The 26,660-nt window shown below is 40.8% G+C and overlaps 2 protein-coding genes across 5 annotated transcripts in view; both read right to left on the bottom strand.

The window, feature by feature from the left end:
- LOC123765745 (uncharacterized) overlaps positions 1-20,270 on the bottom strand; it is a 38,470-nt gene extending 18,200 nt beyond the window's left edge. Inside the window, exons 1-4 of one of the 2 annotated variants that reach the window (XM_045754467.2) lie at positions 20,138-20,270; positions 13,754-13,924; positions 7,420-7,627; positions 6,156-6,355 (exon numbers count right to left, since the gene is read on the bottom strand). In XM_045754467.2, coding sequence (XP_045610423.2) covers positions 6,156-6,355; positions 7,420-7,627; positions 13,754-13,924 — 579 coding nt within the window. In that variant the 5' untranslated portion in view covers positions 20,138-20,270. Of the gene's footprint in view, positions 1-6,155; positions 6,356-7,419; positions 7,628-13,753; positions 13,928-20,137 lie in introns of both variants that reach the window. The other variant, XM_045754468.2, reaches the window with a different exon arrangement.
- A 1,453-nt stretch (positions 20,271-21,723) lies between these two features.
- The window catches only part of LOC123765744 (uncharacterized), a 32,326-nt gene continuing 27,389 nt past the window's right edge, over positions 21,724-26,660 (bottom strand). For all 3 annotated transcript variants that reach the window (XM_045754465.2, XM_045754464.2, XM_045754466.2), the window contains exons 9-11: positions 24,673-24,900; positions 23,614-23,779; positions 21,724-22,836 (exon numbers count right to left, since the gene is read on the bottom strand). In XM_045754465.2, coding sequence (XP_045610421.2) covers positions 22,706-22,836; positions 23,614-23,779; positions 24,673-24,900 — 525 coding nt within the window. In that variant the 3' untranslated portion in view covers positions 21,724-22,705. The remainder of the gene's footprint in view (positions 22,837-23,613; positions 23,780-24,672; positions 24,901-26,660) is intronic.

Genomic DNA, 26,660 nt, shown 5'->3' with positions numbered 1-26,660 from the left:
TATAATAACCTGGGTGTCCGTGAGATCATGATAATAATCTTCTACTCACCACAGTTTTCCCAGTCAGATTTATTTCCGCCAAGGGCGACACTTTCTCTTCTAGTACAGGTGGACCCCGTACCCATCCACGGATGAGCATAGGGTCCACCACCGCCTAAGGATGGGTACGGTCTGCATAATAAATTACTAAACTGAAAAACCCCACATGGTAATTGGTCAGTAAACACACCGCTTGAACTTTAATGTCCTCAACGACTAGAACAGTAAAAACATTTATTTTTATTTATTCGTTATCCGTTTTGTTCTCTGCCATAAAAGTATTTTCATTTATACATTTCAGAGTGCTTGCGTAGCCTATGACCTGTAATAATCCACACCTTGACAGCCACACCAAACACTAACCACCTTCTCCCACAATCTAAATCATCAGTCTTACCTGGGACGCGGTCGGGTCAAGATACCTGCTCCGCACCTTCCCCCCCCCTCCCCCCATGCTGGGTACTGAGATGGAGACTCAGTCACCAGAAGACATGGCTACTTCTCACGGCGTTATTAACATGGACCCTGAAAGCAGCCAGTCAGACGAGGAGGGCGAGTATCTAGAAGTTCTGACAAGGAATAAGAAGAAACGAAGAAGACAGGAGGCAAGGCGTAGTGTGGACAGTAATACACTTAACGGAAACGATAAAAGAATGAAGAACGACGCCGAGACTGATGCAGACAAACGGACGGAACGATGTCAGGAAGGTGAGGATCAGCGGAGATGGAGGCTTCTCTTCCCTGCCTCATGCACGCTGGCCTATCATCAGAAGCTGCTGTGGACCGTCAAACTCGGAAGAGAACACCGCAAGTTCGAGCCCCTGCTGAAGGAAGGTGTAAACAGACCTTACTTAACGGTAGGTTCTATGGAGGCAGTGGAGTATCTTACCCAGCAAGGATACGATGGAATTCTTATGGAAATACCGGAGGGGAACGAGAAGCTGACGAAGGTAATTATCTATAAATACCCTCAGATTCTGGACCCCGAGTTTATACTCGACGACCAACGATTTGTGTGGGCCAAGCGTCACCTTATTAAAGGTGAAGCTAGGAGTCAGGTGGTGGCTCTAGTGAGAGGTGACGTACCCGAAAAAGTGTTCATCACCGGGGCTGGCTACAGGCATGTAGCAAAGTATGTGGAAGAGCCCATAATATGCCTGAAATGCTGCAGATGGGGGCATAAATCCTGGAGATGTCAAAATGATCCACGATGTCGTTTCTGCGGAAAGTCTCACCTCTCTACTGTGTGTAGAAACAGACTGAATCTGGGTGAGAAAATAGTTCCCAGATGCTGCAACTGTGGAGGTGTTCACAATGCGAGCTCGGCTGTGTGTAGCAAGAGGCCGAGTATGGCTGTTCTCCGGCCGGTGAATGTTACAGAGCAAGCAAGAGCTCTTACCCAGACACCGGGAGCACAGCAAAACAGTCTGCCCCAAACAGTGCCAGTGAACCGGACGAATGCGTGGGTAAAGGAGTCACCTTTACTTAGGCAGGCTCCAGCAACAAGCAGCCACGCCACCACTCAGGACTCCGGCAGTGACAGTGTAACGGTGAGTGAAGTGGCTACTGTGGCTCAGAGAGAGGGTCATAATAATATGGTCAAGGAAGTGTGGGCTGAACTTAAAAAAGTTGGTGAGTTCCTCCAAAATCTGGGGCAGAGAATCGAGTCCATCGAGGCTAAATTAAACGTTCAGGAGGTCAAGGAAAATCACAAAACGGTGAAGGATAGTCAGGATATAGTGGTTGAGGACAAAAATGAAATATTGAGTGATGAAATGAAGGAAAGTGAAGTGTGTGTGAATGATGGTAGTCGTAGTGAAAGGAAGAACCCTATAATTACACATAAAATGAAGGAATCATTTGGGCCAATAATGGACATCTCAGGGCTGAAAAAATCTCTTGAGAATCGCAATGTCGCTTTTACTGGTGAACTTGGGAGGAGGTGGGAGATGTTATACAAGGTATGGCTATCATTTAGTGAACTTATTGGGGATGACTTAGGCAATGAATTGATTAATAATGGATCACCCTAGACTGAAAGTGTTCTCATGGAATGTTAATGGTTTAAGAAACAGGGTTACAGATGTTCATTGTTATGTGATGGGAAATGATATTGATGTTGTAGCTCTCCAGGAGACAGGGGATAGGAATGAAGGATTATTGAAATTAAATGGCTATAAAGGGTTTCACCTCTTCGCTGCAAATAACATCAGAGGCACGTCGATTTATGTTAAGAACTCCATACCAGCAGAGTTAGTAGAACCGCCATCAAAAACGCAAGGTATAGAGAGTGTTTGTGTTAAATTATCATTAAGGGAAGGGGAATTTATTGTAGTTAATTTGTATGTATCCAGGAACTGCTTCGACGCTAACTATTTACCTGACTGCATTTATACTAATCCTTCACTGGTCATTGGGGACCTTAATGCTCGGCACACAAGCCTTGGGACAGTGGGTAGTATTAATACTAATGGGGTCAAGTGGTTACAGTTTCTACAAGATCATCCAGATACCTGTCTCTTGGGAAACAATGAACCAACTCACATCAGGGGAGGACGGCTTGACTATGCCTGCGTTTTAAACTCTCAGGGGATTATGGGGGAGGCTCGGGTTGTTCGGGAACTACTTAGTGACCACTTTGCCTTGAACGTTGAATTACCACTGGGGAAAAAACAAGTCCACTTTCAAAGGAAAAGGCTAAATATTAAGAAAGATATGAAAAATTATTTTATTCAAAATATGGGAGATTGGTATCAACATTACACGCCGCTCTGCGTTGATAGTTTTTACGAGGACATGGTCGAGAACATAGAGAAATTAGTACAGAGGGAAAATAACGGGGGCAGGGGAAGCAAGACGCACGGACCTAAGAAATTTAAATATTCCAATGATCAGCAAGTCAAGGGATGGGAGAGAATGCTACGGGGTGCGCATAAAGCATGGTTAAAAAATGGAATGAGGGATGAAGAGAAAAATACAATGTTGGAAGTGGCTAGGGAATGCAGTCAGGTGAGGAAGGAGGCGCGGGACAGATACTGGCAAGACTTTGCTCAGGCCATTGGTAATACTAAGAACCTTAAAGACATATGGAGAGCAGTAAATAAAGTCAGGGGTTGTAAGACTAAATTCATTGCTCACTCAGATCCAGGGAAAGTTGCTAATGAGTTAGTAGATAAATGGGCAAGTGCTGCTGGTATGGAGTCCTTACCTGCAGACACGAGAGTCACCATTGAGTCATGGGAAAATATTAGAAATGGAGTAACTTTATGTGCCTTAAATACAAGATCTATAGCATGCACTGAGATAACCCACGATGAGCTACTGGATGCTATAAAAAGTGGCAGCTCCACTGCTCCGGGAAAAGATGGAGTAACGTATGACATACTTAATTATTTAGCCGGTATGAAACCTAATCCCTTACTTGATTTGTTTAATATGAGTTATAGAGAGGGAAAGTTACCAAGAAAATGGAAAGAGGCTGTCATCATTCCTATCCCTAAGTCAAACGGAGGCTACAGACCTGTCTCCTTAATATCCTGCTTTTGTAAAATGATGGAAAGGATTTTGTTAAATAGGCTACTCTACCTTGTAGGTGATAACATGTCCAATAATCTCTTTGGTTTTATCAAAGGCAAAAGTACTTCGGATTGTCTCTTAAAGTGTTTGTCTAATGTGGATGACAATTGTAGAGTTTTTGTTGATCTACAAGGAGCGTTTGATAAAGCCAATGGGGAAGTAATCTTATACGAATTAGCCAATCTGGGAATAACAGGGAGATTGCTACACTGGATAAGGGATTACCTGCAAGGCAGAAAAGGTCAGGTGTATTACCAGGGATACATGTCTGAGGAACGGAGGTTTCAGTTAGGTACCCCACAAGGGGGAGTATTAAGTCCCACCTTATTCAATGTATTAATGAACAGATTAGCATCAGAGATGTATCCTCCAGGGGTCACGACGATCATATATGCTGATGACATTCTTATACAAGGCACTTCTGGGAACAAAATTCAAGATGCTCTTAACATACTTGGTACAACCTGTCACAAGTTAGGCTTAGTTATAAATGCAGATAAAACCAAATACGAGTATAGGAAACGAAGAAATATAACACTTACTCTAAATGGTGTGGAACTGAGCCGTGTACAGAAGTACAAGTATCTGGGCATGTATGTTGGATACACATGTGAGAGTAAAAATGCTGAAATAAATCATATCAGCACCTTATGTAAAGCCCGTCTGCATCCTCTAAAAGCACTGGCTTTTTCTGGTAAAGGTGTTGGGGTACCTATCTTGCGGATGTTATACATAAGCACTGTTCGATCCCTGATAGACTACGCAGCACCCGTATTGTCTTACACAGGCCAAGGCAGAATTCAAAAAATAGAGCTGATACAGAACGAGGCTATGAGGATTATTCTTGGATGTCAAAGAAATGCAATGATTGAAATAATGAGAATGGAATTAAATTTACAGAGTGTGTGTGATAGAGTCCGTGACATTAACACTAGAGTATCTATTCGTTTCATGCGGAGAAAAGGAGGGGATAAGCTGTTTGAGAGCGTTCAGACCTGCTTGAGTGACGTACACACTTCCAGGAAACTGAGGGAGACTCGCTATACGAGAGGATTAGCTCATGACCTCAGGGAATACGACGTACTTGACTGCTGTAAACCCTCTCGAAAGTGTAATATGTCTGCTCCCTGGAAAGTACAGAAAATAGACGTCGAAATTGTACCCCTCAAGGTGAAAAAGATTCATCATGAACCGGGACAATTACGGTGTTTGTATGGAAGCATGATATCTCGGTTACCAAGAGGCAACAGTTTACATGTATATTGCGACGGGTCGGTGGCGGAGGATGGCAGGGCAGGGTGTGGTGTCCTAATAAGGGATTATACGGAGTTTGGGACTGTGGACAGGATAATTGAACTCCGGCTTAGTAATTATATATCATCCACACAAGCTGAACTGCAGGCCATTCTGGCGTGTTTGGAGGAAGTACGTCATGACGACAAAAATGTTTTTGTATTTGTCGATAGCCGAGGAGCACTGGAGTCCTTAAACAGTAGAAACCCAGTCTTCATGTCTATAGTGGAGGACTGTAAGAGAAGAATAACTGAGATACAGCTGAAAGGTTATAGTGTGAAATTCATGTGGATTCCATCTCATGTTGGAATAGTGCTCAACGAGGTGGCGGATGACTTGGCCAAACGTGCCACATCAAAACCACAAGTTGACATTGAATGTGAATTCACAATGAGACAAATAAGAAGCAAAATCAGAAATATTCAGGCACAGGCGGGAGTGGAGAGGAGAGAGATAATGTATGAGAGTAGTCAAACCATGCAACACTACATGTATGTGAGTCAAAACACCCATTTCACTTATGGTAAAAGGAGAAATGCTTGGAGTGACTCTGTGTACATGCGGCTCAGGCTTGGGTACAAATATTACTGGGAATATGGGATAGATGTTCATGGTAATGACACGAAGTGTAAACTATGTGGTATGTTAAGGTCTCACACCCTTGCCCATTATATTCTTGATTGTCCGTTGATTAGTGTATATAGAAACACTGAGATAAGGACTGTTCCTGAACAAATAGCCTGGATGTGTCACAACGGAAAGGTTGATGATATTCTTGAGAGATATAAGAATTTTGCACCAAGATTGTAATATTTTGTTGAATTATCTGCAGGTGTCTTGCAAATTGTCTATACAGTATACCTAGGTCATAAAAGTATTTGTGTGTACGTCTGATACCATACTCCTTGTGAGGGAGGAAATGTATATTTTTACCTCTCAGAATGTTTGGTAATATGTTTATTGTTTGTGATGTGTGTATGTATATATTAACACGTTGTACTGAACGGGGTGAGAATAGCTTGAGCTACCTCATCCCTTTGTGTGTATTTTACCTCAATAAACTTATTTCAATTTCAATTTCAATTTCAATCTAAATCATAAGTTGTGTATTTAAAATTACGAACCTATTGATAAGTAAAAAAATATTTCTGAAAAGACTACCAGAAAACTGTAAACAAAGAATCAAGTATTGAATAGTAAGAATACCATCTAAAATTTACTTTATAAATTATGATATTGTAGGTTACCTTAGTGAAGGGAGGCGCGGGGGAGTAGGTCATGAGGTGGGTGAGGTTGGGTCTGTGTGTGGCACAGTCTCCCAGGACCCACAGCTGCCGTAGGGTGCCAGGTGGCATGAGGGAGAAGGCAGCCTCGGCCACCTCCAGGGAGTCTTCGTGGACGACTGCCCAGCTGGCCTTGCTCACCCTCACCACGTGCACCAACTCATCTGGGTACGGTACAACACGGGTTACGTACACTATTTTTCATTTATATACAAAAAGGTACATTAGGTTATGAGTGTACATAAATGGAGTATTATGTACTCCTTTTATTTGCATGGAGTGTTTGCACAGATTTAGTCTGACTCTGGGGATATCAAAGATATATTTAGTCCTGGTGTGGTGCTCATGGGTTTTATTACATCTAACAATGAAGAGTTTCAGATCAATATTAGCATTTAGGAACAAGTTTTTTTTCATAATAATTCATTGTGTCAGGGGGACAAGAAACCAGTTTATACATACAGAACATGTTATGCTAATATCTAGGTCCTCCCTGGGCCGAATTACTGACCCTCCTTATCATGCAACCCCATAACAAGCTGACCAACTCCTGGGTACCTATTTACAGCTAAGTTGACAGGAACATTAATTAAAGGAAACGCACCAACCATCTGTCTCATCTGGGGTTCGATCCCGGAATTCTCTATTGTGAGTCAAGAACGAACCCGCCTGTACTATTGGGACCCTTTTGTTTTGTACGTGTAAATAGTACAAAAGAATGTATGGAGTGAGTGTCTGTTCAGCATTTTTAGGGAATTAAACAGGGGAGCTGTGCGTTGTCTGAAGACAGAATTTGTTATAATTTCGATAGCAAATTTTTGCTGGGTGGTGATAGGCTTGAGGTAATTTTCCGCGGTTGAACCCCATGCACAGATACCGTATGTAAAATAAAGATAGATCAGTGAGTAGTATAGTGAAAGGAGAGCAGATTGGGACACAATTTCGGATATTAAGACGTATCCTGACAGTTTGAGACATTTTTGGCTGTGGTTTTTTTTTTATGTGGGTATTGAAGTTTAGTCTCTTGTCTATCTATGTATAGGGCAGGAAAGTTTCCATCATTTTTAATATTAACGTTGTCTATCTGTACATTTATATCTATATATTCTATCTATCTATACATGCAGGCACGGGTCTTTACATTACAAAATAATGCAGTGATATGTTGCTTTGGTTGTTTGAGAAATACAAATTATCACAGCAAAATTTAAGGTTGAGAGCGACAAACCGGTTGAGAGGTTGGCGTTGACGGGGACGCAGGTGGCGCCGCGGTGCACAATGGAGAGAAACACGAGAGGGTAGTCCATGATGGTGGGAGTGAGGAAGAGCACAGTATCGCCCGGGACGACCCCGGCGGCCGCCAGCCCGGCGGACACCCGCGGCACCAGCCCGCACACCTCCCTGTACGTCCGCTGTCTGCCCGTCTCCGCCTCCACCTGAACCACAACCAAAACATCTTACCGGCACCGCCTATATGTTTAAGAAACTTATGCATAGCAGTTTAAGGGCTATTCAAGCCCGTGCCCCTTTTTGGATGGCTTAATCTTTATCAATCAATCAACTTAGCAGAGATTAAAAGGATTAAAATAACCAATACGCCTGCACATCAATAATGTTATTGGACACGATGATCATCTTATGATGATTACGGCTATCAAACGCCCTTCTTAATTGGGTGTAATTGGAACACTGAGTTTGTAGGCGAAGTTGATTTGTTCTACAAGGAAAGAAATTAATTTTTGGTCGGAAAATTGCCATTTTACCAGAAATTTTTTATAATTGCTTAAATAATACTGATGCTGTATTTACACTAATGAACATTAATAGAATTACTGTTCTTATACCAGTAAAGACAACTTAAGAAAGATATAAAAAATGCGAGTATTCCAGTGTTGTGATGCACCAGCGATGAAGAGGTTGTATGGCAACCTCCGGGGATGTTGCAACACTGCTTCCACAACCTTACTATAAATCATTATGTTGGCTTCGTTAGTAAGCCTGTAAATATTACATTATAATGAGATAAACGTCATAATACAGTAAGGCAAACATCATATTACTGTAAGATAAAAACAAACTGTACTCACCTAGATGTGCTCGTAAGTTGGAGCTAGGCTTCTAGCCCCGCCTTCCGAATGTTCGTAGATTAATGCAATGATATTTCTCACGCTTTTATCATATTTATATTAACAATAACGAATCGAATTTGCTTCAACGACTTCTGCATGTAATCTATTCCAATTTCTGACAGCTCTAACACTGAAAAGGTTCTTCCTGATTGACTCATTTGCGTCTCCAGTTTCCATCTATGACTCCTCATTCTGCTGTTCCTAGCTTTGAACAATGCTGATTTGCCTACTTTTCAATTCCCTTAGAATTTCTATGTTTTTATCATGTCTCCCCTTCCCTTCAGTGTGGTAAGGCCCAGTTCCCTCAGTCTTTCCTCATAGCTCAATCCCCTCGGCTCCAGAATTAATCTCGTTGCATATATTTGGACCTTTTCTAGTTTCTCTTTGTCCTTTTTCAGGTAAGGGATCCATGTTGGGGATGCATATTCACGAGTGGGTCTCACCTTTGCTGAATATAGGACCCAAAGAACTCCTTTGGCCATGTTTCTGAAGGATACCCGGATGTTGACAAGTTTGCTATATGCAGCTGTTGTTATTCTCCTAATGTGGGCTTCTAGCATCAGATTTATCCAATCAGGTTATGAGGTCCAATCAGTCATCAGGTTATGTCTTTCTCCTTTTCTGGTTGAAAAATTTATCTTTCCTTCATCCTATACTGTTGTTGTACTGGTTTTCGCACTCCTGTTCCAATCCTCATAACTTTGCATTTAGATTGGTTAAAATCTAGCAGCCATTATTCAGACCCTTTTTGGAGTGTATCCAAAACCTCTTGCAATGCATCACAATCTAATCCTGACCTGACCCCTTCTCATTAGTTATGCATCATCTGCAAACACAGATGAATGAGCCAATTTCCTGTCAGGTTTTTGACATATATTAGAAACAGGATGGGCCCCTAGAACCGACCCTTGTGGTACTCCACTTGTAAACTCTCTCCCTCTCTGCTTTCACTGTAACCCTTTGCTTTCTTACTAAGAAAGCAAGTTCTTACTGAGACTTACTTCTGACCCACCTTAGGACTTTTCTCCAGATATGCCAGCCTGCTTTTCCAGCTTGAGTAGGAGTCCTTCATGCAATTCAGTTCAATTTCTATTTCACGCGCAACCGCATCAAATGCTTTCTGACAGTCAAAGAATATGCAGTCTGCCCATCTCTCTTTCTCTTGTTTGTTTTCTGTCATCTTGTTGTAGAACTCCAGCAAGTTTGTCAAGCAAGATTTTCCTCTACTAAAACCATGCTGGTGTCTTGAGACAAAATTGATCTGTTCTAAATATTCTACCAGCCTGTTTCGGTTCACTCTTTAGCAACTTGCAGGGGATACTTGTTAGTGATACGGGTCTGTAAATTAACGGTTTCCGTCTACCCCCCCCCCCCAATCTTGTATATTGGTACCACATTAGCCATTTTCCAGTTGTCAAGAAGTTCAATTAGAGAAGAATTAAATATCACGGCAAGTGGGCTGCACAATGCTTCAGCTGCCTCCTTTAGTATCCATGCCGATATTTTGTTAGGTTCGAAGGCTTTTGTCACATCCAGTTCTGCAGTTGCTTCTTTACCTCTTCTGGTGTCACTGTTATTTCGGTGAGGCTTTCCTGTGGAATTTCTCGATCAGTTTGGCCTCTAAGCTCTACTGGCAAATCAGACTCCAGCATGAATACTTCCTGAAAGCTTTTGTTACGTTCCTCACACACCTCCTTATCATTTTCCGTGTATCCTTCCTCACTTTTGTCAAGTCTGATAACCTGCTCATTCACAGTCATCTTCCTCCTGATATGACTTTAGAACAGTTTTGGCTCGGACTTGACCTTGTATGCAATGTCATTCTCATACTGTTTCTTTGCCACTCTCCTAGTTTCTATGTATTAATTTCTGGCCTCTTTGTATCACTGGGGTTTCCTTTTGTTCTATGTTCTCTATACTTCTTCCATGCTCTTTTGCTTCTTATCTTTGCCTCCAGACACTGCCTTTTGAACCATGGGGTAATGCTCGTCTTGCTACCCTCAACACTTAGTGGTGGTACAAATCTTTCTTCAGCTTCTTTGAGTTTGTCCGTTACGGAGTCCATCATGTCTTGTGTTGGTTTTCCTCAGAGTTCTCTTCCCCATTCTATGCGCCCCGGGAATAATCTGATCTTCTGGTATTCTCCTCTCCTGTATGCTAGCCTTATATTCTCCCCATTTTTGCATCTTTTTTATGGGTTTCGTTGTCACTATATATTAAAAGATTAAAACAGTGACCACTGGCTCTTAATGACATTTCATAGTCAATGTTCTCAATATACACGTAATTCTGCGTGAAGACCAAATCTAGCCTAGCTGGATTGTCTCCACCCCTTCTTGATTCCTCCCTGACACGTTGCATCAGGAAGTTTCTATATCTACTACTTCTACATGCTTTGCTCTCTACGTTTCACTTCCTCCTCTTGGGCCCATTGTTTCCCACATGATTTGGTCTTGATTGGAGTCTCCCATTACCAGGAGCTTTACTTTCAGTCTATGGGGGGTGTCTGTGACCCCTTGGTGGATATCCAAGCATGATTTGTTTGTAGTTTCATATTCTGGCCTCGGTCTTCTGAGACTCTCTAGGGGGGTTGTAATTTTTTTGTACCACAGTTAACCAGTGCACACAATTCTCAGCCCTCGGTTGCCAATATAAGCAATTCCTAAACAAAATTGCTCTGTATATAGTTTTTTCTTTGCAAAATGTGAAAATATACAATTCCATATACTTCTTTGAAGATATGGAATTTCAAATTAAATTCCGACATAAAATTTGGATGAAGAGCTAACTCCTAATTTTACTGTTTGCCCTTCTATAATTCAGGTAAAACAATAAATATGGATGAATATATATACTTGGAGAGTTTGGAGTTGCTTGGGGTGTGGAGTTTTCAGTTGCATATATGCTTGGGGATCATTCAAGCTTATTCGCATTTGTGTTGCTCACGTGGCTCCACAAAATGAGGTGATTTGATGAAATAACTATGCCCAAGATTGCCATCAAAGTGCCGTCGGGGCGATGGGGAAATAGCCTCGGCTACCATCGTCTTTTGTACGGTCACTGATGGTTAAGCGGTTAAGTTACCATGTACCCCAGTTGCAGTGTGCTCCTGGTGATCTGGGTTTGAGTCAGTTCTGGGGTGTGGAGTTTTCAGTCATATATAGAATGACAAGAAGAACATATATAGAACGTACAAGAATGTAACAACTCTTGTATATATCTCAAAAAAAAAAAAAAAAAAAAAAAAAAAAAATATATATATATATATATATATATATATATACAGGCGATGAGTCACAATAACGTGGCTGAAGTATGTTGACCAGACCACACACTAGAAATTGAAGGGACGACGACGTTTCGGTCCGTCCTGGACCATTCTCAAGTCGATTATGATGAGGACAGGTAGGAACATATACCTGGTGGCCTCATGACCTTAATCTTTTCCAGCCTTTCCTCGCCTCTCTTAACAATCTGGCTCCTTCTATTCATTTCAAAGTTGAGTGGGAATCTAATTCCCTCCTTCCTTTTCTTGATGTTCATGTTCACTGCTCTGTGTCTGGGTTCTCTTTCTCTGTCTACCGTAAACCCATGCATAGTGGCATGTACATTCACTTCTTTTCCTACCATCCTCTTTCTGTTAAGAAAAGTTTTCCTCGTCTCTCTCTTCCTCCGCGCTCTACGCATCAGCGACCCTCAGTTTCTTGATTCTGAAATTGCCTTTATCTACAAATCATTCTCTCGCCTTGGTTATCCTTTGCATTTCATCAACTGTGCCCACTCTCAAGCTAAACGAAATTTCTTTCATCCTAAACCTGCTTCCAACACTAGTAGCACTGTACTATGCCTTCCCTTCATATCTGAACTCAAAACTTTTACCAATACCTTTCGTCCTCTTGACATTAAACTCGCCTTTCGACAAACTAACACACTTCGTAGCAATCTAGTTCACACTGCTCCTCCTGCTTCTAATGCTGCTGGTGTCTACTCTATTTCCTGTTCATCTTGTCCTCTCCAATACTTTGGCGAAACTGGCCGTACACTGAATGACAGACTTAAAGAACACAAGAGAAGTGTTATGTCTGCAGACACTAACAATGCTCTCTTCTGCCATGTGAGGGATTCTAATCATCCCATTGATTGGTCTTCCTCCAAAATAATCTTTCCTGCCTCTACTCTACACAGACGCCGTCTTGTAGAATCGGCTCTTATTAACAATGTACCCAACATGAACTTGAGTCCTGGCTTTGTTGCTGTGGACTCTTCCCTTTCATAGTATATACTCAAATGCTCTAATCTTTCTAACAAACGTGACTTAAACGTGACAGCTTTCCCCCTTCCATTTCTTTCTTTCTCTTTCCCTTTCTTTCTCTCTTCTCCCTTTTTCTGTTCATTGTCTTCTACGCTCCCTTGCTATCCTCTTCTTATTCCTATTACTATCTCCTTCGGTGGTTATAATAGGAGCTGCCTCGTATGGGCCAATAGGCCTGCTGCAGTTCTCATTACTACTATCCCCTACACCTGACTTTCCTCCTCAGCTCTCTCTTGCCTATTTAATGCCTGTCCCTACCTGTCCTCATCATAATCGACTTGAGAATGGTCCAGGACGGACCGAAACGTCGTCGTCCCTTCAATTTCTAGTGTGTGGTCTGGTCAATATATATATATATATATATATATATATATATATATATATATATATATATATATATATATATATATATATATATATATAACTTACGTATCTCCGATTTTATATCTACATTTGAGTGAGGTGGAAGGGGTGATGTGGCATTAACACAAGACAGAACAAAATGTGGTATTAATAGGGTATTAATTTCATCAACACAAGACAGAACAAGGGTATTAATAGGGTATTAATTTCATAATGAAATTAATACCCTTGTTCTGTCTTGTGTTGATGAAATTAATACCCTATTAATACCACATTTTGCTCTGTCTTGTGTTAATGCCACATCACCCCTTCCACCTCACTCAAATGTAGATATAAAATCGCAGATACGTAAGTTATATACATATATATATATATATATATATATATATATATATATATATATATATATATATATATATATATATATATATATATATATATATACACATATGTATATTGTCTCCAAGTTATTTCAAATTAAATATGTTTGGGCATGATGGTGCCAGATGATGAAAAATACTTCTCATAATTTTATGATATTATTTATCATTTTATAAGGTAATAATAGCCAGAAGTGTGAAATCTTGGTAATTATATAAGCAAAACCCAATTTCCTTAACCATGTATAGTGAATTATACAACTGTGTATGACTTTATAAGACTTTATACGACTTTGTATGATTTAAGCTACGTTTCCTTTGGATGAACCTTCCAACAAATATTATGACATTAGCCGTCGTCACAATGTTAAGACTCACCACAGCCACAGCGTCGCCATACCCAGCCATGATCTCCAAGATGAAGGCAGCATAATTTGTGTCGGGTATGGCTGGGAGAGGTTCGGTACCCTGCCACTGTAGCAGCCGGGGCGTCGTCCTCGCCCTGCTGCTGTCTGCAGCACCTTGCTGCTGCTGCTGCGCTGCCTTCATCTGCTGACATCAAGACATATGTGCAAAAAACACTTCTACGTGACATCGAGTGATGAGAGTTCTTTTCGTGAATTTGTGTGTGTGTAACCACCATATGTGTGTGTGTGTGTGTAACCACCATATGTGTGTGTGTGTGTGTGTGTAACCACCATATGTGTGTGTGTGTGTGTGTGTAACCACCATATGTGTGTGTAACCACCATATGTGTGTGTGTGTGTGTAACCACCATATGTGTGTGTGTGTGTAACCACCATATGTGTGTGTGTGTGTGTAACCACCATGTGTGTGTGTGTGTGTAACCACCATATGTGTGTGTGTGTGTTTGTATGTGTGAATTACCTCAAGGTAAGAAGAAGATAACCTTGTTTCATTTATTTGGTCAAGTCCATGTCTTTTCATGAGTTTTCTTTTTAAACAATCATTCAGGCAACTAGTAATGGTACAATGTTACTTATAGTTCTTTGTACAAGTTGTAGCTTAGCCTAACATTTTAAAAACACTACGATCACCTTCTGTGGTTGTTCAATAAATCTCTGAACTGTATGTTTGACAAATCTCTCACCCTGTCCATGGAGGACAGAAGAAAATGTATATATATGCTAGTTAGCATTGTAAATGTGTGGGACCACGTCTGTGGTAGAAAATAATAATAATAATAAAAAAAAGTTCTTTGTACTCAAATTTGTACTAAAATTTACATTTCTCCAATATTAGTACTTCAGACATATATCTTTACCATTGTAATCACCTCTGTCAACTTATGTTGTAGTTATTTGTTGATATAAAAACTTTGATACAATGTACCCTTTCACCTTACCTGATATGTTAGATTAAGGACTTGCTCTAAACGCTATATGTGTGTTACTGGTTTTGCAAGAATGTAACAAATGCCAATCTTATGTAATCTCACCAACCCACTGTACCTTCTTGTGAATAAAATTATTATTATTATTATTATTATTATTATTATTGAAATACTCGTACCCTGTACGGATGGTCGTGTTCTGAAAGTGGAATGAGCACAAGTGGAATGCACTGAAGGAAGAAATTGTGGAAACCACCTCCATCCACAACAAAATTAGATAAAGAAGTTGAAAATGCTCACACACGCGCGCGCGCGCGCACACACACACTGGGAGACAGAGAGAAAGGATAGAATTGTGATGAGTTTGAAGACAGCAGAAGAGTCTCTGGTGGCGTAATGGTACCACATTCAGCCGGCACACGCATGATTTGATCTGGGTTTGATTCTTGGACAGGGAGGATTAACTGGGCGCCAATGCGTAACTGTTATTCTCTGTTTACTGCCCGAAACGCTATACGTGCTAGTGGCTTTACAAGAATGTAAAACTTCAATGCTCTGTACTCTCATAAATCTAATGTACCTTCTTGTAAATAAATAAATAAATAAATAAACCCATGGGCATCACACCAGAAACAAATACATCTTTGATATTCCAAGAGTGCGCCTTAACCAAATTAGAAATGCTCTACAAATCAAGGGGGACCCAGAATATGGAATGACCTTCCCATTCATGTCAAAGGCTGTACTTATCTCAATCAGTTTAAGAGAAAAACTAAATACTACCTAATAAACTCCATGTAATGTGTTGTGAGAGTGTCTCTCAAGATTCTCCCACAGCTGACTTGAATGGCTCATTGCAGTGCACAGTGCACCGAACTTCGTGCGCAAGGCCTGTCTCTCTTAACCCTGGATAGTGACGTGGCATGTTGGGTATCTCCAGAATGCCCACTTAACCAGGAACACTTTTATAATACGGAGGCCGCCGTATGTCCAGGCAGGAAGTAGATACAGAGAAGTTAAGCATACTTGCTACAGGGTCAATGAGTACATTGGCCGGTGCGGAGCGTGAGAGGGGAGAGACGCCAGCGACCGTCTGACCTCTGGGGTCAACCAGCGCGATGGAGAATAACAGCTATGACGTGTTTGTGACATGTTCATGACGTCACTTCTCCTACTGATCATCGAACGTTCAATGTGATTGGTTCCCGCTCATTTGCTGCAATGCTATTGATCAAATTGTAACTCTTTTGTGCTGTGTGCCACGAGTTGCCCGGCAGCCCTTGTACAGTATTCAAGTGAGGGAGTCCTTACCCAGAGGAGGTGTTCTGTTCTGTCTACTGGCCAATAGACTTTTCGATATACCACACTTGCCCAGAATCACGGGTGTGAATATATTGTTCAGAAGCCTAAAGTGACAAATCTCCAGAGTGAAACAGACTGGTATCAGGTAACCCCTAGTGACAAACATCGTTGTGAGAGACTTAGAGTGAACTAAGGCAGTGCCGCCGCCTAAGTAATCTGTGTGTGACTTTACCACAGTGTACCTGTACCACAGTGTACAGTGTAGTGCAGGGTACTATATAACCTGCAGCCGCCAGCCGCCCTCACTGTACCACGTGACGTCACCACCCTTACTCACCGCCAGTGCCAAGAGCGTGTGCGTGTGTCTGTAGACATACAGTACGCCCTACTGCGAGTACCCTCCGTGTCTACGGAGGGTACCTTGCTCCCAGGGCCTGTACGGTTGGTCTCGTATTTTCTATTCTGCAAATTCCGACAGTTTCGTGAAGCGTCTGCCACATGTACATTGGCGACGTACGCATTGCAGTCGTGAAAGCAAAAAAGAAAACCCCCACACCTACCTTACCCCCTACATGTCTTGCTATTTTCAAGCAATACTGTTTGTTGACCAACTTGTTTAATTGCTGTTTTCTTCCATCCCCCCTCCCCTTTCAACACAATTTATACTGTAATCTCAATTAGTATTCAGTTTTAGACTAAGTGTTTTTGCCCACACCTTGCCCGAAACGCTATGCGTGCTAGTGGCTTTAGGTATTGTATGTACTAGCTCTATCTATAAATCCAACATTATGTTTATAAATCAACTATGTATGTACTTTCATGAATAAAATTTAATTTACTTTACTAACTAAGCGGGTCATGTTCGTCTACCACAATGAAACGCATCCAATAAAACACTTGTATGAGGACAAGTGTCTATAAATAGACTGACACATTATATCACAGCCTGAATGTTGACAATATAAACAGACTGAAGTTTCTTGACCTTGTGCCCAGACTATAGAGAGGCGTCACTGTTCGGAGAGTAGAAATAGCCTAAGCTACTCTGTTCGATTGAGATATGTCTTATGGTCTCAAACTTACTTCAACTTGGTCGTCACCATAAACAGGCTCTGGACTTGAACTCTTAAGTTCAGAGTATACGACTTGACAGTGATACTCAAGCATCAGCATCAACACTCAAGGAGGAGGATATAAATAGCTTAAGCTACTCTCTATCCCTTTGAGATATATTCAAATGACCGCCTCATTTGAATATATTCAAATGAGGCAGTCTGCATAAGTGATGGACGATCCTGTACCACTGGACCTGGGAGTGAGTGGGGATGACAGACAGGATGATACCAGGCCGTATCAAGCAGTAGTGAACAGATATAAACGGCGAAACATTCAAAGACAGCGAGACGGTGACAGTGAGGATGAAATATTAAAGAGACCAAAAAATGAAGCCCTGCTCAGCAGGACGCGGGAGATGCAGACTAATGGAAGGAAGAGGCTGTTGTTCCCTACAGCGTGTCATCTGAACTTTCATCAAAAGCTGGAATGGACGGTTCGTTTGGCTAAGGAGTTTTTTGAATATGAACTATTCAAGGAGGGTGCTCACCGGCCCTACATAACAGTTGGGACAGAAGAGGGCGTGGAACACCTAACGACGGATGGGTTTGAGAATATTGTGATGGTTACTCCGGAAGAAGGTATGATGCACAACCAGACCATAGTTTTTAAGTATCCAACTTATTTGGATCCTGATTATCTTCTTCTCAACAATGATAGTGTTGTTTGGGCAAAGAGGAACAGTGTTCGTGGTGAAAAACAAAGCCAGGTTGTTGCCTTAGTAAAGGGTGAGGCTCCAGAAAGAATTTTTGTGCAAGGACTAGGCTACAGGAAAGTTGCAAAATACATTGAGGAGCCCATATTATGCATGAAGTGTTCTCGTTGGGGACATATGGCTTGGAAATGCCGGTTTGATCCCAGGTGTCGGTATTGTGGTAAGAAACACGACTCTCGAGAGTGTAGAGTTAAGATTAAAAACGATGAAAAAATCGTCCCATCTTGTTGCAATTGTCGAGGCAGCCACAATGCTGGTTCCTATCTATGCCGCATGAAGCCTCATCTGAGAGACTCCAGGACGGGTCCTACAAGTAGGATAGATGTATCCTCGAAGGAAGGAAAGATTGTGCAGCAGGAACATGGAGGAAACAGCTGAAAGCCAATGACAGCTCCTATGAACAATGTGTGGGAGAAAGGAACGGAGACAATTAAGGCGAGCCTAGGGAAAGTAGGAAATGCAGCTGAAAAAAAATAAACCTTGTGGAGACAAGGTTCAGGACAATATAGTGAACTCGGAGGTTGGTACTCAAATATTGGAATATCTAAAAAAAAAAAATAGACAAGAGGATTGAGGCATTAGAAAAATTAGCTATGGAGGGTAGACGGGGTGAAGATGGTGGTGAAACAGGACGTGAAATGGAAAGTGAAACGTGCGTAGAAGAAAGTAAGGCAGAAAAATGACGTATTCATGATAGAGGATAGTCAGGAAAATGAACTTTCTATTAGTGTTAGCGGTGTTCAACCTTCTCTAGTGACAAATGTTGAAAGAAAGGTTAAAGTAAAACGGAATACAGAATTTAAAAAAAAATTATATATGAATAATATTACCTTTGATATTAATAGCTGTTGTGCAAGTGAGGAGAAAGCAAAAATGTTATAGTGTTGAGAGAGTCTAAGAAACTCTTGTATCTCATGGAATGTGACGGACAGGGCAAAGGTAGTTTTATTATTAATCAAGGATGAAAGTAGAGTGAGGATATTATCTTGGAACGTTAATGAGTTAAAAATTAGTACGGTGGATGCACACTATAATACTCTTAGAGAGTACTATATTAACTTGAAATGTTAAATGCGATTCTTGCATTGCAATTTGTGTATTTGTACTCAGTGAATATGTGCGCCCCTTGGGGGACTTGACATAGAGGGGAGGGGGTAGAAATAGCCTAAGCTACTCTATCCCTTTGAGATGTATTTTTTTTCTTGTCTCAATAAACATACTGTACTTGAAATTTAGATGTCTTTTATTGTCTCAATAAACGTACTTGAATTTGAATTGAACTCAAGCTATGGAGAAAATGTCAGTTGGAAAGCTAATGTTCCTTTAATATACTACTAATATACATTAAAGTTATGTAATTTTGACATTCTAATGTAATATTAGACCTTTAACTGATCAAACCGCTTCCCTCGCATGCTTAAATGTCTGAAAGAATGTTTGATTTTTTAAAGATAGGACTAAATTGCAAAGCATGAAAAAGGAGCTCAATATGCCACACCTGTGATATTGTAGCATTGACATCGATGCGTAAATTAAGCTCTTAATTGGTTTGACGATGTTTAGGCTAATCCACCCAAATCCAAGCACTGACGCCCTCCCTTGTGATTGTTCCGGGGATCAATGTCCCCGAGGCCCGGTACCTAGCGCCCCCCCCCCTTGTTTGTGGCCTGATCAACCAGGCTGATAGACGCCGCTGCTCGCAGTCTGACGTATGACTCTCAGCCAGATTGATCAGGTATCCCTTGGAGATGTTTATCAAGTTCTCTTTTGAACACTATTAGAGGTCGCCTAGTATTGACTCTTATGTTTAGAGGGAGAGAGTATTGAATAATCTTGGTCCCTTTATGTTGATAGAATTGTCTAACTGCGCACCTTTTCAACAGAGCTACTTTGCACTTCCTGCCATGCCTCCTGGTCTCATGTATAGCTTTTTGCAGTCTCTCAAATATTTTTTAAGAGTAAACTATATGTTCATGGAAGGTCATCATCCCTCAAAATGAATTATTGAAAGCTGAAAATATTTTAAGAACAGTATCTATACTTGACAAATTGTGATTTCCAAAGTCAAATAATTGGGTTAAATGTTTAGTATGCTAATTATATAATGACAAGTAAGCACAGTCTCTTAAAGTAGTGATAAAGTGGAGATTGCTAAAACCATAAAGAAAGTTGCAAGCATGTAGTCACCGAACACATCTGTTATCAATTCACCAGTGACCACCGGATGGGAATGTCGTCCTAATAAACCAATTATTATTATTATTTTGCTAGTACTCACACTGCGTTAGTCCTCACGGTGCGGGAGTCCAACAGACACTAATGGACTATTGCTGTCTGAGCCTCGTTGCTCCCCCCTGGTAATCTGACCTTGGGGGTGTCGACTGGCAAGATTTACCAACTTCATGCGTACCAGTGGCTTTCTTGCGTGCAACAACACTAATTGTTTTTGTTTTAGTTTAGTTCAGTTATTATGCTCCCCCATACATATCCCGTGAGTGGTTATGGTTACAGAGGCACGTAATGGACTCACTCAGGAACTGAACAAAATCCATTTAGCTTAATGAGCAAGTTACATGATTTTTTAAATTATTTATACAAGAGTTTTTACATTCTTGAAAAGCCACTAACACGCATAACGTTTCGGGCAGGTCCTTAATCCTAATTTTCCCCGGAATCCGACCCGCTAAATTGTTTGATAACAGCCAGGTTTCCATTCATTGCTGGGTGAACAGAGGCTAGAGTAAAGGACTGGCACCCGGTCAATCCTCCCCGGCCAGGATACGAACCCAGGCCAAAGCGCTCGCGAAGTGCCCGGCAAGTGCTTTACCACTTCACCACAGGGACTACAGTCTCAAGCTAAATGTTACATTCATCATAGGGTTAGTTAAAATAGTTTGTGAGTTGGCTGTTGATAATAGCCAACTGATAATAGTCACAAAAAGGAGGTGATTCGATAAAACAACCATACCCAAGATTACCATCAAAGTGCCGTCGGGGAGGTGGTTAAAATAGCCTCGGCTATCACCTCTTTTTGTATGGTCACTGATGGTCGAGTGGTTAAGGCTTCCTGTACACCAGTTGCATAGTGTTCCTGGCAATATGGGTTCAAGTCACTTCTGGGGTGTAGAGTTTTGCCATTCATTATTTGTAATAACGTATCAACTTTTCCAAATTCACACCAGGTAAATTATTCCGCAACACTCTCCTAGCGTGGAGGCTGGGGAAGGAGGGGGTGGGGGGGGGGGGGGAAGGGGCAGTTGAAAAATTTGCTGACAAATGGTGACCAGTTCGAAACATTATGCAGTGCCACGTGGTGTTTTCTGTCTGTAAGTGTCCATGATTGTTCCTCTCTCAGCGTTAGTCTCTTGATGGTATGTTGTGGTTTTGACAGATTAATTGTACAACCCAACCCATCCTCAGATCAAGTCCATTCCATCCAGCTGTCGACCCCAATGACGCATTCAACAGTTTTAACATGCTGTTCATTCAAAATAGTAATTTTCTCAAATATAAATTATATTGATATATATATTTGCCTACTGTGCATATTTAGGAATTGGTTAGGTTAGGTGTTTAGGTTCTGTTGGCGATTATTTGTATTTGTAGTACGTGGGTGAAGCATTCACAGCAACTCATCCTCGACTCAAGTCCATTACATCCAGCGGGCAACCCCACAGACGCATTCATAAATATTAACATGCTGTTCATTCAAAACAGGAATTTTTTCAAATATAAATTAATATTATAATATATTAGCATATTGTGCAGATATAGACATAGGTTAGGTTAGGTGTTTAGGTTCTATTGGCGATTATTTGTATTTGTAGTACGTTGGTTTTTATTAAGAAAAATAAAATAAAAAACAATAATAGATTGTTTTAATAAAACTTGCCTTAATAAAAACAATAATAGATTGGATTCGCTCTCATAATAAACACTATCTGTCAAACTGTATATTAATCAAATATAAAGAAATCCTGTCCAGTGAAAAGCAGTGAACAATATAATCTAAATATACGCCCAAAATTGTTAAAATATTTGTATAATTTCATAATATATAAAATATTGGAGAAATATAAATTTTAATACATACTAATAGTCAGCTGATTATTTAATTTCATCAGTACTAGTGAAAGGCAATTGTCACAGTTTACGAAAATAACAGGACACTGTAGAGACGCACATCACTGACGACAGCAGTCTGTAAACAACATCATTGATGCAAACAGTCTGTAAACAACATCATTGACGCCAACAGTCTGTAAACAACATCATTGACTCCATCAGTCTGTAAACAAAATTGACGCCAGCAGACTGTAAACATTATCATTGACTTCAACAGTCTGTAAACATCACTGACGCCAACAGTCTGTAAACATCACTGAAGCCAGTAGACTGTAAACATTATCATTGACTTCAACAGTCCGTAAACAACATCATTGACTCCAACAGTCTGTAAACAAGGTTGCGTACTTGACCTCCTGTTGACCCTTAAACACATTCACACACACATTCGAGTACAGTAGTACAAATCCTTCTCTCAATATTACTCAAATAGTTTATTTATATCTAAATTTATGTATCAAATAGTATATTTATATCTAAATTTATGTATCAAATAGTATATTTATATCTAAATTTATGTATCAAATAGTTTATTTATATCTTAAGAATATCTAAAATTAAATATGTACAAAAATATATGACATCAAATAATAAAATGTTCTCATTAAATCACTAAGTGATTCATGGCTAAAACAGAGGAAAACTCTCCTGCCTTCACGTGGCTGACAAGGGACCTCTCACAAGGCACTCCTCCACCTGTTAATTAAGGACCTGAAGAAGGTTAGAGTTTAGCAGCTGGGGTTGACAGGCCCTCCACCAGCTGCCTCCTGAGCACCTTCCCTGTGGAGTTCCTTGGTATGGACGCCACCAGCTTCACCCCGCCTGCCAGCCGCTTGTAGTGGGCCACCCGCTCTGTTGGGGACACCGGTCGGTTACCACACGGTATTTAACACCTAAGTTATACAAAAACTTAACTAGGAACAGTGACTTTTACGGTGTATTCACCACTAAAGAGTGGCATTATATTTCAACCTGTTCTCCAAAAATTATATTATCAATTGTTACAATGGATGATGTGTACGCAATCAAAAATAGAGGCTACGTCCATTATTGATTCTGCAAGAGCCCGAAAATGAAGAATAAAATTGAACCGAACTTTTCAAGGCTTAGTGTAGTACATATATGTGTTAACTTATGCTTAAGATTGCAATCTTATGCCTAAGATTGCATTTAATACTGTCAAGCATGTTGAGATCATATGCCTACTTAGTACTGGCATACATGATAGTATCGTATGTATACTTGCTACCATTCATATATTTACACTCTAATTATCTCTATGTTTACTTATTAAGTTTGTCTCCTACTTTGATCAAATTTGTCTTCTACTTTGATCACAACATACAATTAAAATTCATTCGCAAAACTACTTTTTACAATTCAAGTGTTTTTTCATTCCTTAAATCATATGTATATCAGTGTGCTGATAGCAATTGCGTACAATAAAATATACACAAGTATAAGCGCGCTGGAAGAACCTACCAGCAAGGAACCTAGAACCAGCTAGGAACCTACCAGTGCGGAACCTAGCACTAGCTAGCTAGCACCAGTTAGGAACCTACTAGCTAGGAACCTACCTATCAGCGAGGAACCTAGCTCCAGCTAGGAATCTACCACCTAGGAACCTACCAGCGAGGAACTGCTGCAGGTGGTGAGGGCGCACGGCGGAGCCCGGCCGGGGCACCACATACGCCCGCGGTGCTTCCCCCATCTTCTCATGGGGCACGCCCACGACCGCCACGTCGTCCACGCCCTCGTTCTTCCTCAGGATGTTCTCCAGCTCCGTGGGCGACACCTTGCCAACAGTCACAGCCACATGGTCAACTATCATAACTTAAATATTTCTTGCTCTTGTTCTATCTAGCAGCAATGCTAGATAGAACTAGTTCTATCTAGCGGAAATGCTAGAGAGAACTAGTGATAGAACTAATGCTGTTGTTCACCTAGCAGCAAATGGGAACCCAGGAGTTTTTCAACTTCTTGGAGGGGTTGCATCCTGGGGAGGGTCATTAATTCGACCTTGGATGAGATGGGGATCTCGATATAAAAGCCTAAATCATATGTATACACAGCCTACTTGTCCACGACAAAATGAATTAAAAAATTAATAATCTAATGAAGCTTAGGGGAAAATTTATTAGTGATTCGTTATGTAACTACTTACATACATGTGGAATGCTAAGAGTTAGTGGAACCATAATATTTTTAGTGACAATTAAGGTATGAGAAGCCTATGATTGTGCATGAATGACTAAGTCAAGAGGCCGCGTTAACATAAAGCAATTGTATTACTTAAAAATAAATATTTCTACTGGCCTAGCAAGCCATCTCATTTAACAGAAAGTTATTCCTGTTGGAGCAAAAGTAAAGCACTTTGGAGTTGCAGGGAAAACACCTTATTAATACTTTTTGTCACAAATAATAGATAGGCTATGAATTAAATGAGACACAGCCTATTGAACTAAGAATTAATTACTTAAAACTCCCATAAAAACAGGTGCAGTGTGACTGCCATGTTCTTGGCTGTCCAGTTGAAACAAGCGTGAGAACTGCTTCCAAACCTATAACAATGGGGTTTGGTAAGTCACTGTGTTAAGTACTAAGTATTATCCATGAGACAACCATGACTTCCTTACTTACGGATGTACATAGAATCAAAATCGCAAGACCCAGGCATTAACCTCTCACCTGATATCCTTTAACCTTGATGAGATCTTTGATCCTGTCTGTGAGGTAGAGGAAGTCGTCCTTGTCATAGTAGCCGATGTCACCGGTGTGAAGCCAGCCGTCCGTGTCTATGGTGGCCGCCGTAGCGACGGGGTCGTTGGCGTAGCCGAGCATGATGTTGGGGCCCCTCACACACACCTCGCCCTCCACGCCCTCAGCCACCAGCTCCCCGCTCTCCACATCCACCACCTGTCACAAACTGTTCTTGTCAAAAGCGCACTTGTGTAGGCATGCTTATACTTGTGTGAACGTCCAGTTGTACTCGCCTGTTTGTGCCTGCAGGATCGAACATCACTTGTCCTGGATCGAATTTCAGATGTCCAGCTGTCCTCCTGTTTAGATAGTATTTTTTGTAACTATGTGCACCATAGTACAAATATTGACGTACTTAGCAATTCGATAGTAGAAGTTTGTACTGTTTACTTTAGAGTTAAAAAATGAAGCTAAAAAATAAACTTAACTATTCCTAGGCCTAGTATAGCACGCATATGTACTATATTAGGCCTCAGATAGCGTATTGTAGGCCTAGGAAGGTTAGGTTAGTTTGTCTAAGTAGAAAATTGTTTTGTGGTTTGTCCAACTTCAATAGTACCGATTTCTATTTTTTTATTGCGTTGTACGTCGGTATATGTACTATGGGCCTCATCGTTACTATAAGTACCATCAAAACAGTTGGATGGGTTGCATACACGGACGTGTGCAGGAATGCTTACTTTGTTAAAAATTCTATCCTCACCTAAATGTGTTTGGAGGGTCGAGCTTTAACACCTGAGTCCCGCCTTGTCAGATGTCGATTGTCTAATGCAGTTACCCCAGACGTTGCTATTGTTTTTAGAGTCAGCTACTCTGAACAAAGAGTTCCAAGTAGCACGGGCTATGGTGAGCCCGTAGTGGACTTACCTGGCACAGGAGCGGGGTCGTAAGTGCGGTACCCCATACCCTCCTGTAATCTTTTATATCTCCTTTCGAACCAACTTATTGTATTAGATTCTACGGTTCCTTAAAGCCCATTTCAATAACTCACTATTCCAATGTTAGAAAAATCTTTCAAACATAATTGTGACTCGTCTGTGCCTTATGTTTCCATCTATGTTTTGCTCTTTTGTAAATAACATTAAATAATAAATGTATATATCTCGGGATAGTAAGTGTTATTTTTTGATTGCTTATACGTCAAAAGTATAGAAAATTACTAATATTCCCCTCAAATTTTGCTTTGATCTCTGCCTAACACAGCTTAGTCGAAGACGTCTGAGAGGTCTGCAGGCTACCGACTTGAGGGTTCCGATAATACAATCGGGTTTCTTATCGACTCACTATCGGGGATTTCGAATTCGTATCCCGGGCGGGACAGAATTGGTTGGGCTCCTATCACCTAATGCACCTGTTCTCCTAACAGTAAATTGGCATTCAGGAGTTAGTAAGCTTATTAAGTTTCTTACTAGGGAGGGTCAGGAATCTGACCGAAAGGGGGGGGGCACCTCGATATATGCCTAACTTGCTTATATTACACTGGTTACTTAGCTGTCCCCCGACACAATAAATTATTATGAAACAATGTGTCACATCCCTGCATAATTGTCTAAGGGAGAGAAACAATGTGTCACATCTCTGCATAATTGTCTAAGGGAGAGAAACAATGTGTCACATCTCTGCATAATTGTCTAAGGAAGGGAAACAATGTGTCACATCTCTGCATAATTGTCTAAGGGAGAGAAACAATGTGTCACATCTCTGCATAATTGTCTAAGGAAGAGAAACAATGTGTCACATCTCTGCATAATTGTCTAAGGGAGAGAAACAATGTGTCACATCTCTGCATAATTGTCTAAGGGAGAGAAACAATGTGTCACATCTCTGCATAATTGTCTAAGGAAGGAATAAGGAATCAGAAAATAACACTTACTATCCAGGAACAAATAATGTTACAATATGTAATCAATTCCCGT

This window comes from Procambarus clarkii, chromosome 37, assembly GCF_040958095.1.
Source record: "Procambarus clarkii isolate CNS0578487 chromosome 37, FALCON_Pclarkii_2.0, whole genome shotgun sequence".
In the NCBI taxonomy this organism is placed as follows: domain Eukaryota; kingdom Metazoa; phylum Arthropoda; class Malacostraca; order Decapoda; family Cambaridae; genus Procambarus; species Procambarus clarkii.
This window is presented reverse-complemented; position numbering and strand designations above follow the sequence as displayed.